The 12,488-nt window shown below is 32.1% G+C and overlaps 1 protein-coding gene across 3 annotated transcripts; it reads right to left on the reverse strand.

The window, feature by feature from the left end:
* APRR2 (CheY-like two-component responsive regulator family protein) lies at positions 1-6,736 on the reverse strand. Of its 3 annotated transcripts, none has more exons than XM_088804282.1 (12): positions 6,465-6,736; positions 5,498-5,699; positions 4,590-4,669; positions 4,156-4,222; positions 3,936-3,982; positions 3,555-3,632; positions 2,902-3,456; positions 2,034-2,174; positions 1,464-1,730; positions 1,262-1,324; positions 1,020-1,097; positions 1-705 (listed from the first exon to the last, which is right to left on the reverse strand). In XM_088804282.1, exons 2-12 carry the CDS (start codon positions 5,625-5,627, stop codon positions 544-546), a joined length of 1,668 nt encoding a protein of 555 aa, XP_088660408.1. In that variant the 5' UTR covers positions 5,628-5,699; positions 6,465-6,736; the 3' UTR covers positions 1-543. The 3 variants fall into 3 exon arrangements, with proteins under 3 accessions (XP_088660408.1, XP_088660407.1, XP_007039580.3); XM_088804281.1 differs by having other exon boundaries at positions 1,262-1,330; positions 6,465-6,734; XM_007039518.3 differs by having other exon boundaries at positions 1,262-1,330; positions 1,464-1,727; positions 6,465-6,731.
* Between the last annotated feature and the right edge of the window lie 5,752 nt (positions 6,737-12,488).

Consider the following 12,488-nt stretch of genomic DNA (forward strand, 5'->3'; position numbering starts at 1 on the left):
TCCAATTAAGCTTTCGTGTCAAACTTTATTCACAAAGATGACAGATCACCCTTCTCCAACTTTCCATATTACATTGTACGGCATTTCCCAGTAGGCCCCACCTGAGCAAAAAAAAAATGTCCCATGAACCAAAAACAAACAAAAGGGTCCCCGACAACAACAACTGTTCATGTCATGTCTCGTGTTAGAAAACTATTTACAACCACATATCTCAAATGGGGTGGAAATCGCATCTACGTGGCCGTTCCTAATCCGTCCGTTTTGTCTACCTAGAAAGCGACCGTATTTAATCTTTTCCCTGTGGCTCTACATTGGATCAGATTTTTGACCCATTTTTCGTTTTCTGTGTCGTCGTGTGCATGATGTCAGCAACATATAAACCTTGAATCACGCGCTCCAAAGGCGCGTACCGTCAAATGTTCTTTGTTTTCTTTGGGGTTGGTGGCTTGATTTGGGAAGTGCAGCAAAGGTGGGGCTGTCCGAGCCTGTGACATAAAAGTCTGGATGCATGAAGGTGGGGCCTGGTGATCTGGTGCCACGTCATCAGGAATTAGAGCCGTTGACGTGAGGAGGGACGGCGGAGATGCCTTGTCTAGAGAGCTCAGCTAGCACACCTTCAGTAGAAGGAGGCTTGAGGCCTAAGGGCAATGGTAACCATGGCTTGTTTATTGCTTCTTTCACTACGTTGTCAATAACCTCCTCTGCCTGCATTGAAACAAGACAAATCATTAGTGTTAATCACTGTGATAATGATGATTTTCTCGCTCGATCATTCACCTCTTTCGTTTCTAATCACACAGTCAATGAATTTCGCGTGCAATCAATATATCCCGTCGCCAAAATAATCAAGTTAGATCAGAGAGAACTAGTTAACTGATTCTACATAAGAAACATGCAGCATTCTTTTAGTAATGATTCCTAAATTCAGCAAATAGGTCGCACTTGCCTGAAGACTAGGTTAACAGATGTACTGGGATGTGACTGAAACTAAAAGCTTAAGCAATGATCGGGTGAATTACCGGCTGATGTTCAACAGAGTTTTGAGGCATGCCACTTCTGTTATCCATGGTGCTAGAACAATGAAACCCGGATGCATTCTGCATTTTCACAATCAGCAGAATACCAGAAACAGGATTAAAATTCACTCATATACTTCAATCATATGGAAAAGACTAGATTTTTTCAAATTATCCAAAAAAAGAATCGTAGATGTTTAAATTACTACATTAAGTACTGAAGAAAGAAAGAATTAGTTACTCACTTGAGTAAATGCAGAACAATATCCGGGAGGAGGGGGCATAACAGGGCAACCCCATGCATCAGCCTGAAACTGAAGCAGAAAATGATCACAGATCAAATGGCTGCAATTCATAGATTTATCTACATATGCATACTAACATACTGGTTGATGAAGCCAGCCAAGTCGTTAAAAAAGATGAAATTGTAGACAATAATAAACCCACCCCTGGATAGGGCTTCCAATGCCAACTTTCAGCTGGTTGCCATGGTGGGTAACCTGGTGAGCCCCACATCTGGATGTTGGCTGGATGAGGAGGTGCTCCCCACATGGGATAGAGAGGACCAACCGGGACAACATGATTAGAGTGATAAGGAGGGAAGGCCATGATCGGTTTATGTGGATAACAACTTCTTTGTGTTTGATCTCTTTGTGGCCATCTTCGATCATCCTCCTTAGGCAAAATGTGTCTCCTATGCATTCGATATTTCTGCTTCACAAGCAAATGGTGGCTTAATCAGCTAAATGGTAGATACTTATGCCACCCAGTGCTCAGATCAAGAAGGAAGAAAAATAAAATTAGAAGGGAAGAAATTGGTTGTACTCTTATTTAAATAATTTAAATGTCATGCATATTGCAGTGCCTACATTTACAACAGAAACCATTCTTTTGAAACAAAAATGTAACCGGAATAGGCCTTTCATCAACGAGCAAGTAGTGCAACACGCACAGAATGAAAGATACTTGAATTATGGAATCTGATTTGAGTATCAAAAAGGCAGAAATGCTACTAACCTGTAGATGACTTGCCACATTATGCCTTGTCAAGCCTTCTACTTTCATCAGCTCTAGTATTCGAGAAGGGATGGCTTGATCCACACCCAGTTGGTCCACTGCCTGGACGAATTGCTTATGCAGTTCAGGTGTCCAGTCTACCTGAGAATTCAAACAGAAAAGAACAACAAAAAGAAAAGTACTTAGCTACGTCCACCATATGTAATCGTAAAAGAAAAAGGAAATAGCTAACTTGTCCTAGATCTGTTGGAGTTCATATTTAAAACTTCTCCTCAATAAAGCTTCTTATGCCCTTAAAAAAAAAATTGTCTTAGATCTTAACCATAAATATTCAAGCGATAAGTAATCAGGAAAGGTATAATGAAAGCTTGATCTTAGGATGTCTAATAAAGGAAGGAAAGAAGAAAGAGACCACATGAAGTGAATGAAATACTTCTTCCAAAACTTATTGGTATCAATCTAGAGTTGGTAAATTATCGACACACATAAAGAAGCTGGAAGTAATGGCCACAGGTGACTGGTGATTATCTATGTAGTTTCTATAAATGTCAAAAAATTTAAAATTCTCAAAACTCATCACTTAAGACCTCAATTTGAACACATTTCTCATGGAATTATGGTATTGGGTGATGGTAACTTAGTGATTAGCAAATACTCTTAGCCAGACATGTTTTCTATGCTGGTATTGGGAAAAGATAGTGTCAGGAGGATGGCTAGATATGCTGCAAGCTGAATGGAATGTCACCATCAGTTGAGTACAGTCTATATATTTTAGAAACTAGTGAAATTTTACCAATAAAGGATTACACAGTATGATTAGATTGTAGTCCCTTAAATCACAGATAGGTAATTTTGTAAGCTGCATTACCTTCAATTTTTTTCGATTAGCTTTATTCAGACATGAACTATGAAGACCAGAAACTGTACTTGGCTTTTCAGCACCAGCTTGAGAATCTTTCCTATTTACTCTGTTTTTGGGGTGAGAGTGCACAGTACTCTCACCCTTGTTACCATCAACTAAGTCGGCCACCTCTTTTACCTCAGTCTCCCTTGATCCCTGAGGTTGGCCAACAGGTGCAGTTACTTCAGCAATTGCATTGCCACTGGTAGTTTCGACAGATTTAGATTCTCCATCCTGCTCCCCACTCTCTTTTTCTGTTGAGCAATTGGTATGTTCTGGGCAATCCCCATCATCTAACAATCGTTCTCCCTGTTTCAATTGTGGAGTTGATGGAGCTGGGTACTTATCACTTCCTGGTGATGGTTGACGGTCAATTTCATAAACCAAAGATGCATCTTCTGTTTTGTCTGAGTCTTCATTCATAGGAATTCCATTTTCCATTTGTAGATGCAACATAGAAACCACAGATTCTTTAGCAGGCTTTAGTGATTCAGAAAGGTCCTTCCCCCCTGCATTGAATGCCTGCAAAAAACTAATAAAATGAGAATGTCCTTATAATGCACCTTAATTGCCATTTACATGTAAATACCAATAGTAATTCAATCAGTATCCAAATTGACCTTATGAACCACGTGCTGCCATATATTTCTTAGTTTATCCTCGGAGAGTGGTTTCCTAAGAAACTCAACTGCACCAAGCTGAAAAGAAGTGGTCAAAATATGCGTTAGTAATCATGGTGTGTGGAAATGCACTTAAGGCTCTACTAATATGGTTTGAGTCAGAATTTACTTATATATATATAAAAAAAAAAACTCAAATAGTTTCTTAAAGCACTGCACTTAAACTGAAAAATCCAATATTTCTCTCTATGATCTTAAGAGTAACCAGAAGAACAGATAATAATTAAAAAATCTAAAATCTTTTGAATTGACAACACACATATGTGCACCTGAAAATACAAGTAAATCATTCAGTAAATGGTAGGCTGGAATAAATCTTACCGCTATGCACTTCATCATGGTGCTGATACAATGAATGTTTGAAGTCACTGAAATAAAATGATTTAAAACAGCATTAGGAGCTAGAAAATATGTCCAACAACAATGACTAATAGTGTCACAGATACCGATAAAAGTTTATGTCTAGGGTGATTAAACAGAGTTTCATATATAAATTTAAGATCAATGGCAAAACCAGGACAGGTGTAGTTTCTGAACTTACTAATGGTAGGCAAGTCCTTAGCAGTTTCAAGAAACTTGAAACTCCCATTGTTATTGTTTGTATTAACCTGCAATCATACATGCCGTTAGTATAAATTGCATGTTTAGGACCCATACAACACAGAATTAAGCTTTATTTATCTCAATAATTAAAAGACTATATTGATATTAAAGCTTTGGATGAAACAATCACTACAATGGAACTGGTGGCTAGGCATTATTGAATTTATATAAGTATAACGAAGCATGAATAGCCTATATAAATTGTTCAGTAACTTACTACTAGTCCCAATATAATGATGAAACAAGTCATGAATAATCATGCTGAAGGTTTATAGGATGTTCCTAGATCATCAACATTTGAAGCACGCTGGTTTAACTAGTTTTTTCCCCCATAGATGAAACTAGTTGTGGAAAACAAAGTTCATTCATTACCTCTACAATGGCTACATGGAAGCTTTCAGGCCTACTTGAAACTGCCGACAGAGCTTCATTTTCATTGCAGAAGGTATAAACTGGCAAAGGCAAGATAAATTTTATCATACACTAAAAAAGATATATAGAGAGAGAAACAGAGAAAAAAGATAAATAACAGGTAATAGGAATATATGCCACATTAAAGAAAATACAGGAGATCAGTCTGAAGGCCGACTAAGAAAAAAAAGACTTAATTACCAGTTACCAAAAGGAACTATAAAAAAACATTTTTTGGAGATTAAAAGGCGTGATTATATAATTTTATCTGACAAGCAGCATTTATAATTTTTTTTCAATAATTTTACTTCACAAGCAAAGAGGAGATCAGAAGAAATATTGAAAGGGAGAGAACATAACTGAAATGGGTATCCAGAACCAACTAAAGTCAGAACAATAATATACTATTATAAGAAAGGTATCAGTATTCATACCTTCTCTAAAACAACCCCACACCAATCCCAACCCAAAAAAGAAAGATAAGATATTTATACCATTTTCATCAAATCGAGATTTAAAACATTAATACTATGGAAAAATTAAGTTTTTGTAGCTTTAGTTCACCCATGTGGAGGGGAAAATCTATTAATAGCAGATTTAAGAAATGCAACAAATTGATTCCTTTTTGCTGACCACAAAATTTCCAAGTTTTATGTATGGCTACAATCCAAACCCAAACTTCCGTAAGAACCAAATACTGCCCATCTAACGCATTGGAGCAATAGCAGATGCTTTGGGGGACAAAGACGGCCACCAACATACTAAAGAGAAAAGAACAGTCATGTGAAGTGAATACACAAAGAAACTACGAATTTCCAATTCAGGTAAAAGAACTACGAATAAAAAAGGTGGATTCAAAATCTCCTAACCAATATAGTCCATAGCTTCAAGCTTTGATCTTATCTCGGCAGCAGAATTGCTGTCCTCATCAAGAAGAAGGACCCTGAGACCCTTTGGGAAATCCTTCCATGCTGACAAATCATTAGCAGTGCAAACCATAGCTGGTTTGGCATCCTTTCTCAGGCAGCCGACAAGTATTGAAAGTTACTGCTTACCAACATCCGATTATCTCTGCATGGCCACAAGAATTTTCCCATCAAAGAATAAAAAGTTTTGCTTGATCTAATAATCAAAGAACTGATTTTCATCAAAGAATAATTAAAATCTGTAATTGTGAAGCAAGATCAAAGCAGATTGTACTGTCACTAAAATTGCAGAAAACATCAGCCAAATTATAAACATGGTTAATCAAACAGAAAATCATAGTGGGGTGATCCCATTGCAAATGCAAAGGCTTTTAACCAATTATAGCAAATAAAAGCCTCAAGCATTGACCGATCTCTGAAGATTGACTCATAAAAGGATTGTACTAAACAGAAATATCTTATTTACACTCTAATGCATGACGGATTCACTTTGCATGCAGCATCAACTAGATCATTTTACCAGATAAAACGTTTTCTGTTACCGGGGAATAATTAATGGAGTGGTAATTAGCGGAAAATGGTAGTAACGAAAAGAGAGGTGAAAGATATCCTGTTTTGGTGTTAAGATCTTTTATGCTATTCCTGGTATTGGAAGACAAGAAGTAGACAACACCAAAGTGCACAAGAACATTCACCCAAAAAAAAAACTAGGAAAAAATTTTGAAAAAAAAAAAGAGAAAAAGGAAAAGTAACCAAAACAAATTGATATATAGAAAAGCATGGGAAACATTTCAAAGTGAAAAAAACCCAGAAGGATAAACAAAACAATGCTTAAAGGCCACTTCATGCATGCAGAGAAGAAACATCAAGTGACCAAAATTTTTGAAAAAAGAAAAATAAAAAGACCCACTTTTCTCCAGTCTCCAAAATGAAGTTGCATGCAGCAAAAGGTGATTGCCACAAGAAAGAGAAGCGAAGCTGTTGGGGGCTGACTATGTAGTTTAGAGGTAGACAGGATTAGGATTAGGTTTAGGATTTGGGAAGATAGCTCTCTACTTCTCCTCTCAAAGTCTTTGCTGTTTCAAACTTACAAGTTCATTCTTTTGGATGCACATAGAAAGTTTTCAGACAGAAAGAGAGAAAAAGGTGAGATGGTTTTAAGTGGGGGTCTCTCTGAGAAAGAGGTTCTGTGACTTTGTGTACAGTTGCTATCAATTCTCTACGGGCCACAGAATATGCAAAGGAAATATAAAAAAGAAAAAGTAAATAAAAACAAAGAAAACTCGTAACTTTTTTCAACTCCTTTTATGAGAATGCCCGTCCCCCAAAAGCTCATTGATTTTTTTTTAAACATTTTTTCTTTTCTTTTTTTTTTTTTTGGGAAAAGAAGGGGAAAGTTGAAAAAATATTTTTTGGTAATTATTAAAATAAAAATAATCTCATAAAAGTTATTTTTTTCATGTTTCATCTGCACGGTGACAACTACTGTTAACTAATTAATTTTTATAAAAAAAAAATAATTTCATGCTTATCTTCTTAACTTTAATGAAACTGATAATACCAAATCAACATATAATTTTATTATTTTAAGATAAATAAAAAAATAAATTTCTTATCATTTCGTAACTATAGGGAACTATTATAGAATAAAATGGATATATATATATATATTAAATGTAAGGAACAAGTTTTATGTGTACTTGTTATTTCAAAATTGTGTAATTCACTCATAAATTGATATAAATTCTATGTACATATGAACGATTCTGATTTACCAAGCTAGGTGTTAAACTAAAGTAATCCTTGTACATCATGCTTCAATTATTTGTACCTTTCAATTCCCATTTACCCACTTGTTTTATCACTTCAAGTTAGCTTCTTCTTTTTTTTTTTTATCATTACCTTCCTTGGGTGAAAAAAGCAAAAAGAAAACACTAACCAAAAATCCAAAATCTAATAAGATCTTGGTCCAAATATAATTGGACACTTGACCAACTTTTTCTTTTTATTCTAGTCTCATGCAAGTAATTGAATATCATAAGAATCGTAATGTTTTTTTTATTCAATTACTTTCCCTTGATTTCACCTTGGCCCTTGCTTTTCTTGAGTTTCTTGGTATATTTCTACTTATAATTAAGCATGGTTTTTGATAATAATGCTATAATGCACCAATCATCAAATAATAATTGAAACTTTACAAAAAAAAATTTAACTTTTCGATAACTAAAAGATCTATGTAATAAGTTTTTCTTCATTTTCTTAAACGCCACGATTACCATCTTCCTTTCTTGTCTCCTCTCCTAATTAGAGGTTTTGTGCCCTAATCCATTATTTTAAGAGACAACTAATAGTAATCGTGAAACAATCATTTTCATCTTGTACGATTTATCTGAAATTATGTATTTATATTACATTTTCTTATAATTAAACTCATAACATAATTTAATACCAACAATCACCTCTCACTCTCTCTCTCTCTCTCTCTCTTTTTCACTGAATAAAAACTAGTAATCGAACAATAATGGAGGTACGAGCTAACTCGTTGTCTTGTAACTTAACTAAAATATAAACTTTATAAATTAGCTTTTTGTCTGGTTTCTTTTGCTATATTCAATAATGATCGCAAGTACATAAATATTAAATGTAAATCTCTTGTCTTTTTTTTTTTTAGAAGAAATCAGTAATGAGATTTAATTAATAATTATTATTATCATAATTAATGATATCAATATATTTTTACATTTTTTCTCCTAAAATAAGAATTATATGTATATGTCTAAATTAAGGATAACCTTTCTTCAAAAAAAATGAAGGATAAACTTATTTTTGCACCCATTTTATTTTTCTTTCCCTCTAAGGAAGGTTGCATAGTAGGAAAGGACTGTTGCTGGCAGACGTTGCCAATTTTCCTTTTACCTTTGGCATTAATTATAATTGACTTTTCTTTAAGCATCAACATAAACTTTCCAATCCATTCTACGTTGAAAATATCAAAAGGATATTACATCACAATATATTAGGCAATCTTTCAACAAAAGCTTTTCTTTCTTTTTTCATTGTCCTTATGACTATGACTTATAATCTATATGCCTTTTTTTGTCAATCATAATACCATAGTTAATTCATAAAATCATAATCAATCTATATATATATATATATATATATATATATATATATATATATATATTTATAAATATATGCTACATGCTAAATTGAAAAAAAAATATGCTCCTTTTCATTTGGAGAATTTTATTTCAGTAATTAATTAAGATGTACCAAATAATTTAGATAATGGAATCATTAATAGAGAAGTTTATTGACCTATTCAACTTGAAATGAAACGATTAAAACAAAAACAAATTGGCATGATCAAAACGTGTTTATGATCTTTAAATGTTTTTTAAATTTTATTGTATATTTTTTTGGTTCATTTTTCCTTATTCATCTTTTCTTTTTAAAATGTTTCTAAATACAGTTATTTTTTAAGACACTTAATACTCTTATTTTTTATATATTATAAATTTATTTTTCATATTAAAACGTATTGAAGATCTATATAAAAAAATTAATATAAAATATATTAAATTTAAAATTTTTCTCTTAATCTCTATAAAGTCAAATAGAGATAAATATTTAAAGACAAAAGGAGTATATGGTTATAAAATTATAATAACCATTCACGAACACAAAAGAACTTATGTATAGTTATTGTGTAATTTTGTTATTTTCGATATAATTTCATTTGAAATATGTATGTCTTTATTCACATGCAATGAATTGTAAAAAGTTTAGAAAAATGTAAACTGGATTATGCTTAGAGAAATTAAAATGGTCAACAACCCAGTCTTCCTATATATTTTTCGTTGTTTACCCAAGAGTGTGAAAAAGATAAAGTTGATGGAAGGGTAAATAAGTAATTTGATTGCACCAGTTCCGTGCTCAAGAATTGTTTAAGCAAAAAGTTGGTAGTTAGTTCGTTATTTAGATGATAAGTTAAAGGCTAGTTCAGAGTGGTTATCAAGTGTGTTGGAGTCTATATACACTCCAGTTCCGGACGACGTTATTGGAAGTCCATTAGTTTTTGAAGCCTATGAAATATCTCCACGTGGCTATATCATGCATCCCACTTTAAAGTCACCCTCATCTGAAAGGAGCCTAAATTTAACCCTTATTCTATAATAAGACTTACCGTACGGATGAAACGTCATGTCAAAGTTGAATAGGTTAAATGGCTAGAGCCTAGAGTCACGTGCGCTTTGTGACAGTCTCATATGCTCACGAGATTGATAATCTAATCAATAAAAATTTATAGCATATATTTTTGGTATGGATTTAGTATTAAAACCTTTAATGGTTTATTTATACAAGTACAAAAATGTTAAAGTAAATTTTAATAATATATTTTTATAGTTTTAACTTTTTTCACATAGTATCTTATACTTTTTATTTAATTTTTGTAAATAAACTCCATTCTCGAAAAATTACACTATTAATTATTCCACTGAAATGATTAAAATGGTTTTAAATAAATAAATAAATAGGTTAACTTTTGAATTGATAATCTTTCCATAATTTAATTGAGTGAAATTAATAGTATATTCACAGGGACTTAATTGTGAAAAAAACTACAGTATATGAAAAATCTTTATATCATATAAAATGTAGATAAAGTTTACATAAAATTTTAATACGTATAATTACTTAATTTGAAAGGTCGCTTACTCTAATGCTTTTTATTAAAAATAGAAAAAGATGTTGAGAGTGTTGTTTATTTTTCTTTATCTTCTTTCTAATGTCTTTCCATATATTATATATTTTTTTTAACTTTCATTAAATATGCAATAATCGGATAGGTACCTCTTTTATCTTGTTTCCTAAATTAATAACTCCATTATGATGGTAAATATTTTAGACCGTAAGATTTTTACGGTGGTAAAAATTCTATTAAGACCAATGAAATGAACAACATTTTTTTTATTTTATATTTAAAAACATGTGACATGCATGTACGACGTCCTCTTTTGGTTTGGACATTTTAATTTGAATCAATAAAATAGTGACAAAGCCCCCACATGTTTCATAAAACAAGGAGCAATTTCTAGTATTTTTAGTGGCAATATTACAAGTACCTAATTGGGGCCAAAAATGCAAAGCCTAGTTTATTCCATCTTAATTTAAATAAAAATATTATTTTTTTATTTTTTATCATTTAAAAAGTTATTTTACTTTTACAATATTTAACCTTTAAATGGAGTTAAAGCAAGTTGCATAATTGTTTAACTTGACTTTTTTTACTGAGGCTGGATCGAATATGACCTTTCTCACCTAACAATCCGCTCTTAATTTTATGCATTAATTGTCTCGTTTATGTGCCTTGTGTAGTTATGTCATAGACAACTTATTATTAGGGGAATATGTGCTATTTTACATTAAAAAGATAAAAAAACCAACATAATACTTTAAAAATTTTTAAATTATTTCAAAAAATTTAAATAAATCTTTACTCTTCTATTGAATTTAATCAAATTCTTTGTATTTTTATTTTTGATTAAATAAACTTTAATGATTAATTATTAATTAAAATATAACTTGTCATTTTGTTTTTATGTAACGTTGACGTGGAAGGTAAAAAATATCACATAATCATGGTATCATATTACATCATTATTTATTAATAATATATCAATATATCACAGTAACCTTATGTGTCATAAAATAACAAGTATCATTTTGATAAAGTCAATCGTTGGTGATAATAAATACTTATTTAAATTTTTATAAATAATTTAATGACTTTTTAAAATATTATAAAAAAATGTACCAATACTCTTAATTTGACATTTTATTTATTGCTTTACAATATATTTGTTATCCTCATTGTCAAATACAAATTTTATCTTGATTTTAAGATCTCGCATCTGTTAACGGTAATGCAAAATTTTTCAAAATATAATTAGAAAAAAATTATAAAAAGAATGAACCCAACATTTTCCTAAAAAATTATCGTGAAGTTTCGATCTTAATTTTTTTTTGTCAAATGGGGAAAAGTCTTCCAAAAAAGATAATAAAATTAGGGTAAAGATAGAGGATTACCTCCTCCCGTGCATGCACCTTGGGCCAAATTGAAAGATTACAAAAATGATTTACGTGCTCTTTCATACATCCCGCATTTCAAAAGATTACTTAAAATGTAAACAACTTTCGATATCAGTATGACGAACACGTTAACCTAATCCTAATGAACAGTGAGGAAGTTAGTGTCGGTTACGGGTTGGAAGAGACTCCTTCTAGCAAATACATGTTGAGTTGGAAGTCATTTCATTTGCATGATAGGAAAGATGTGGATCTAGCAGGTAGACAAGCCTAATTAAAGCAAAGGCCAATTTACCATAAAAATTCCTAGAGATTAATTAATTAGGTCTAGGCAAACTGGAATTAGCTGATACTAATTTGGACCACCTCGATCCTTTATTTCTTTGTGCATTTAATGGTTTTCAGTTCGAATCCTTATCTTGTGTAAAATTACTTGTATAAGTTTTTCTTTTTTGAACATATATGTAATTTTCTTCACAGGAAAGAATTAAGTATACTGTTAGGTACACAGTTATGACAAAATTTCGATTAAAGTTCCTTTTATTGGACCACATCAGATTTATTTTCTTGAAAGTCAAGATCTCGTATATTGTATTAAATGGCTCACGTTTTCAGCACCATGACAATTCTTTTTCAAAGTCTTCAAAGCCTATCCATAACCATGGATGAAATCCCAGGCACAACCGTTCCAACATAGACTTCACATAAATCCCATTCTCTTTCCATAGCAAGTAGAAGCAAACTTTCGCTTTGTGCTTCGACTTGTCCTCAAAGAGCCCTCCATCTGGTTAAAGCATCACCCCAGCTTTGAATGCTTTCCCAATTTAAAATAATAAAAGGA

Source organism: Theobroma cacao, chromosome 3 (genome assembly GCF_053813885.1).
Source record: "Theobroma cacao isolate CCN51 chromosome 3, ASM5381388v1, whole genome shotgun sequence".
Lineage (NCBI taxonomy): Eukaryota > Viridiplantae > Streptophyta > Magnoliopsida > Malvales > Malvaceae > Theobroma > Theobroma cacao.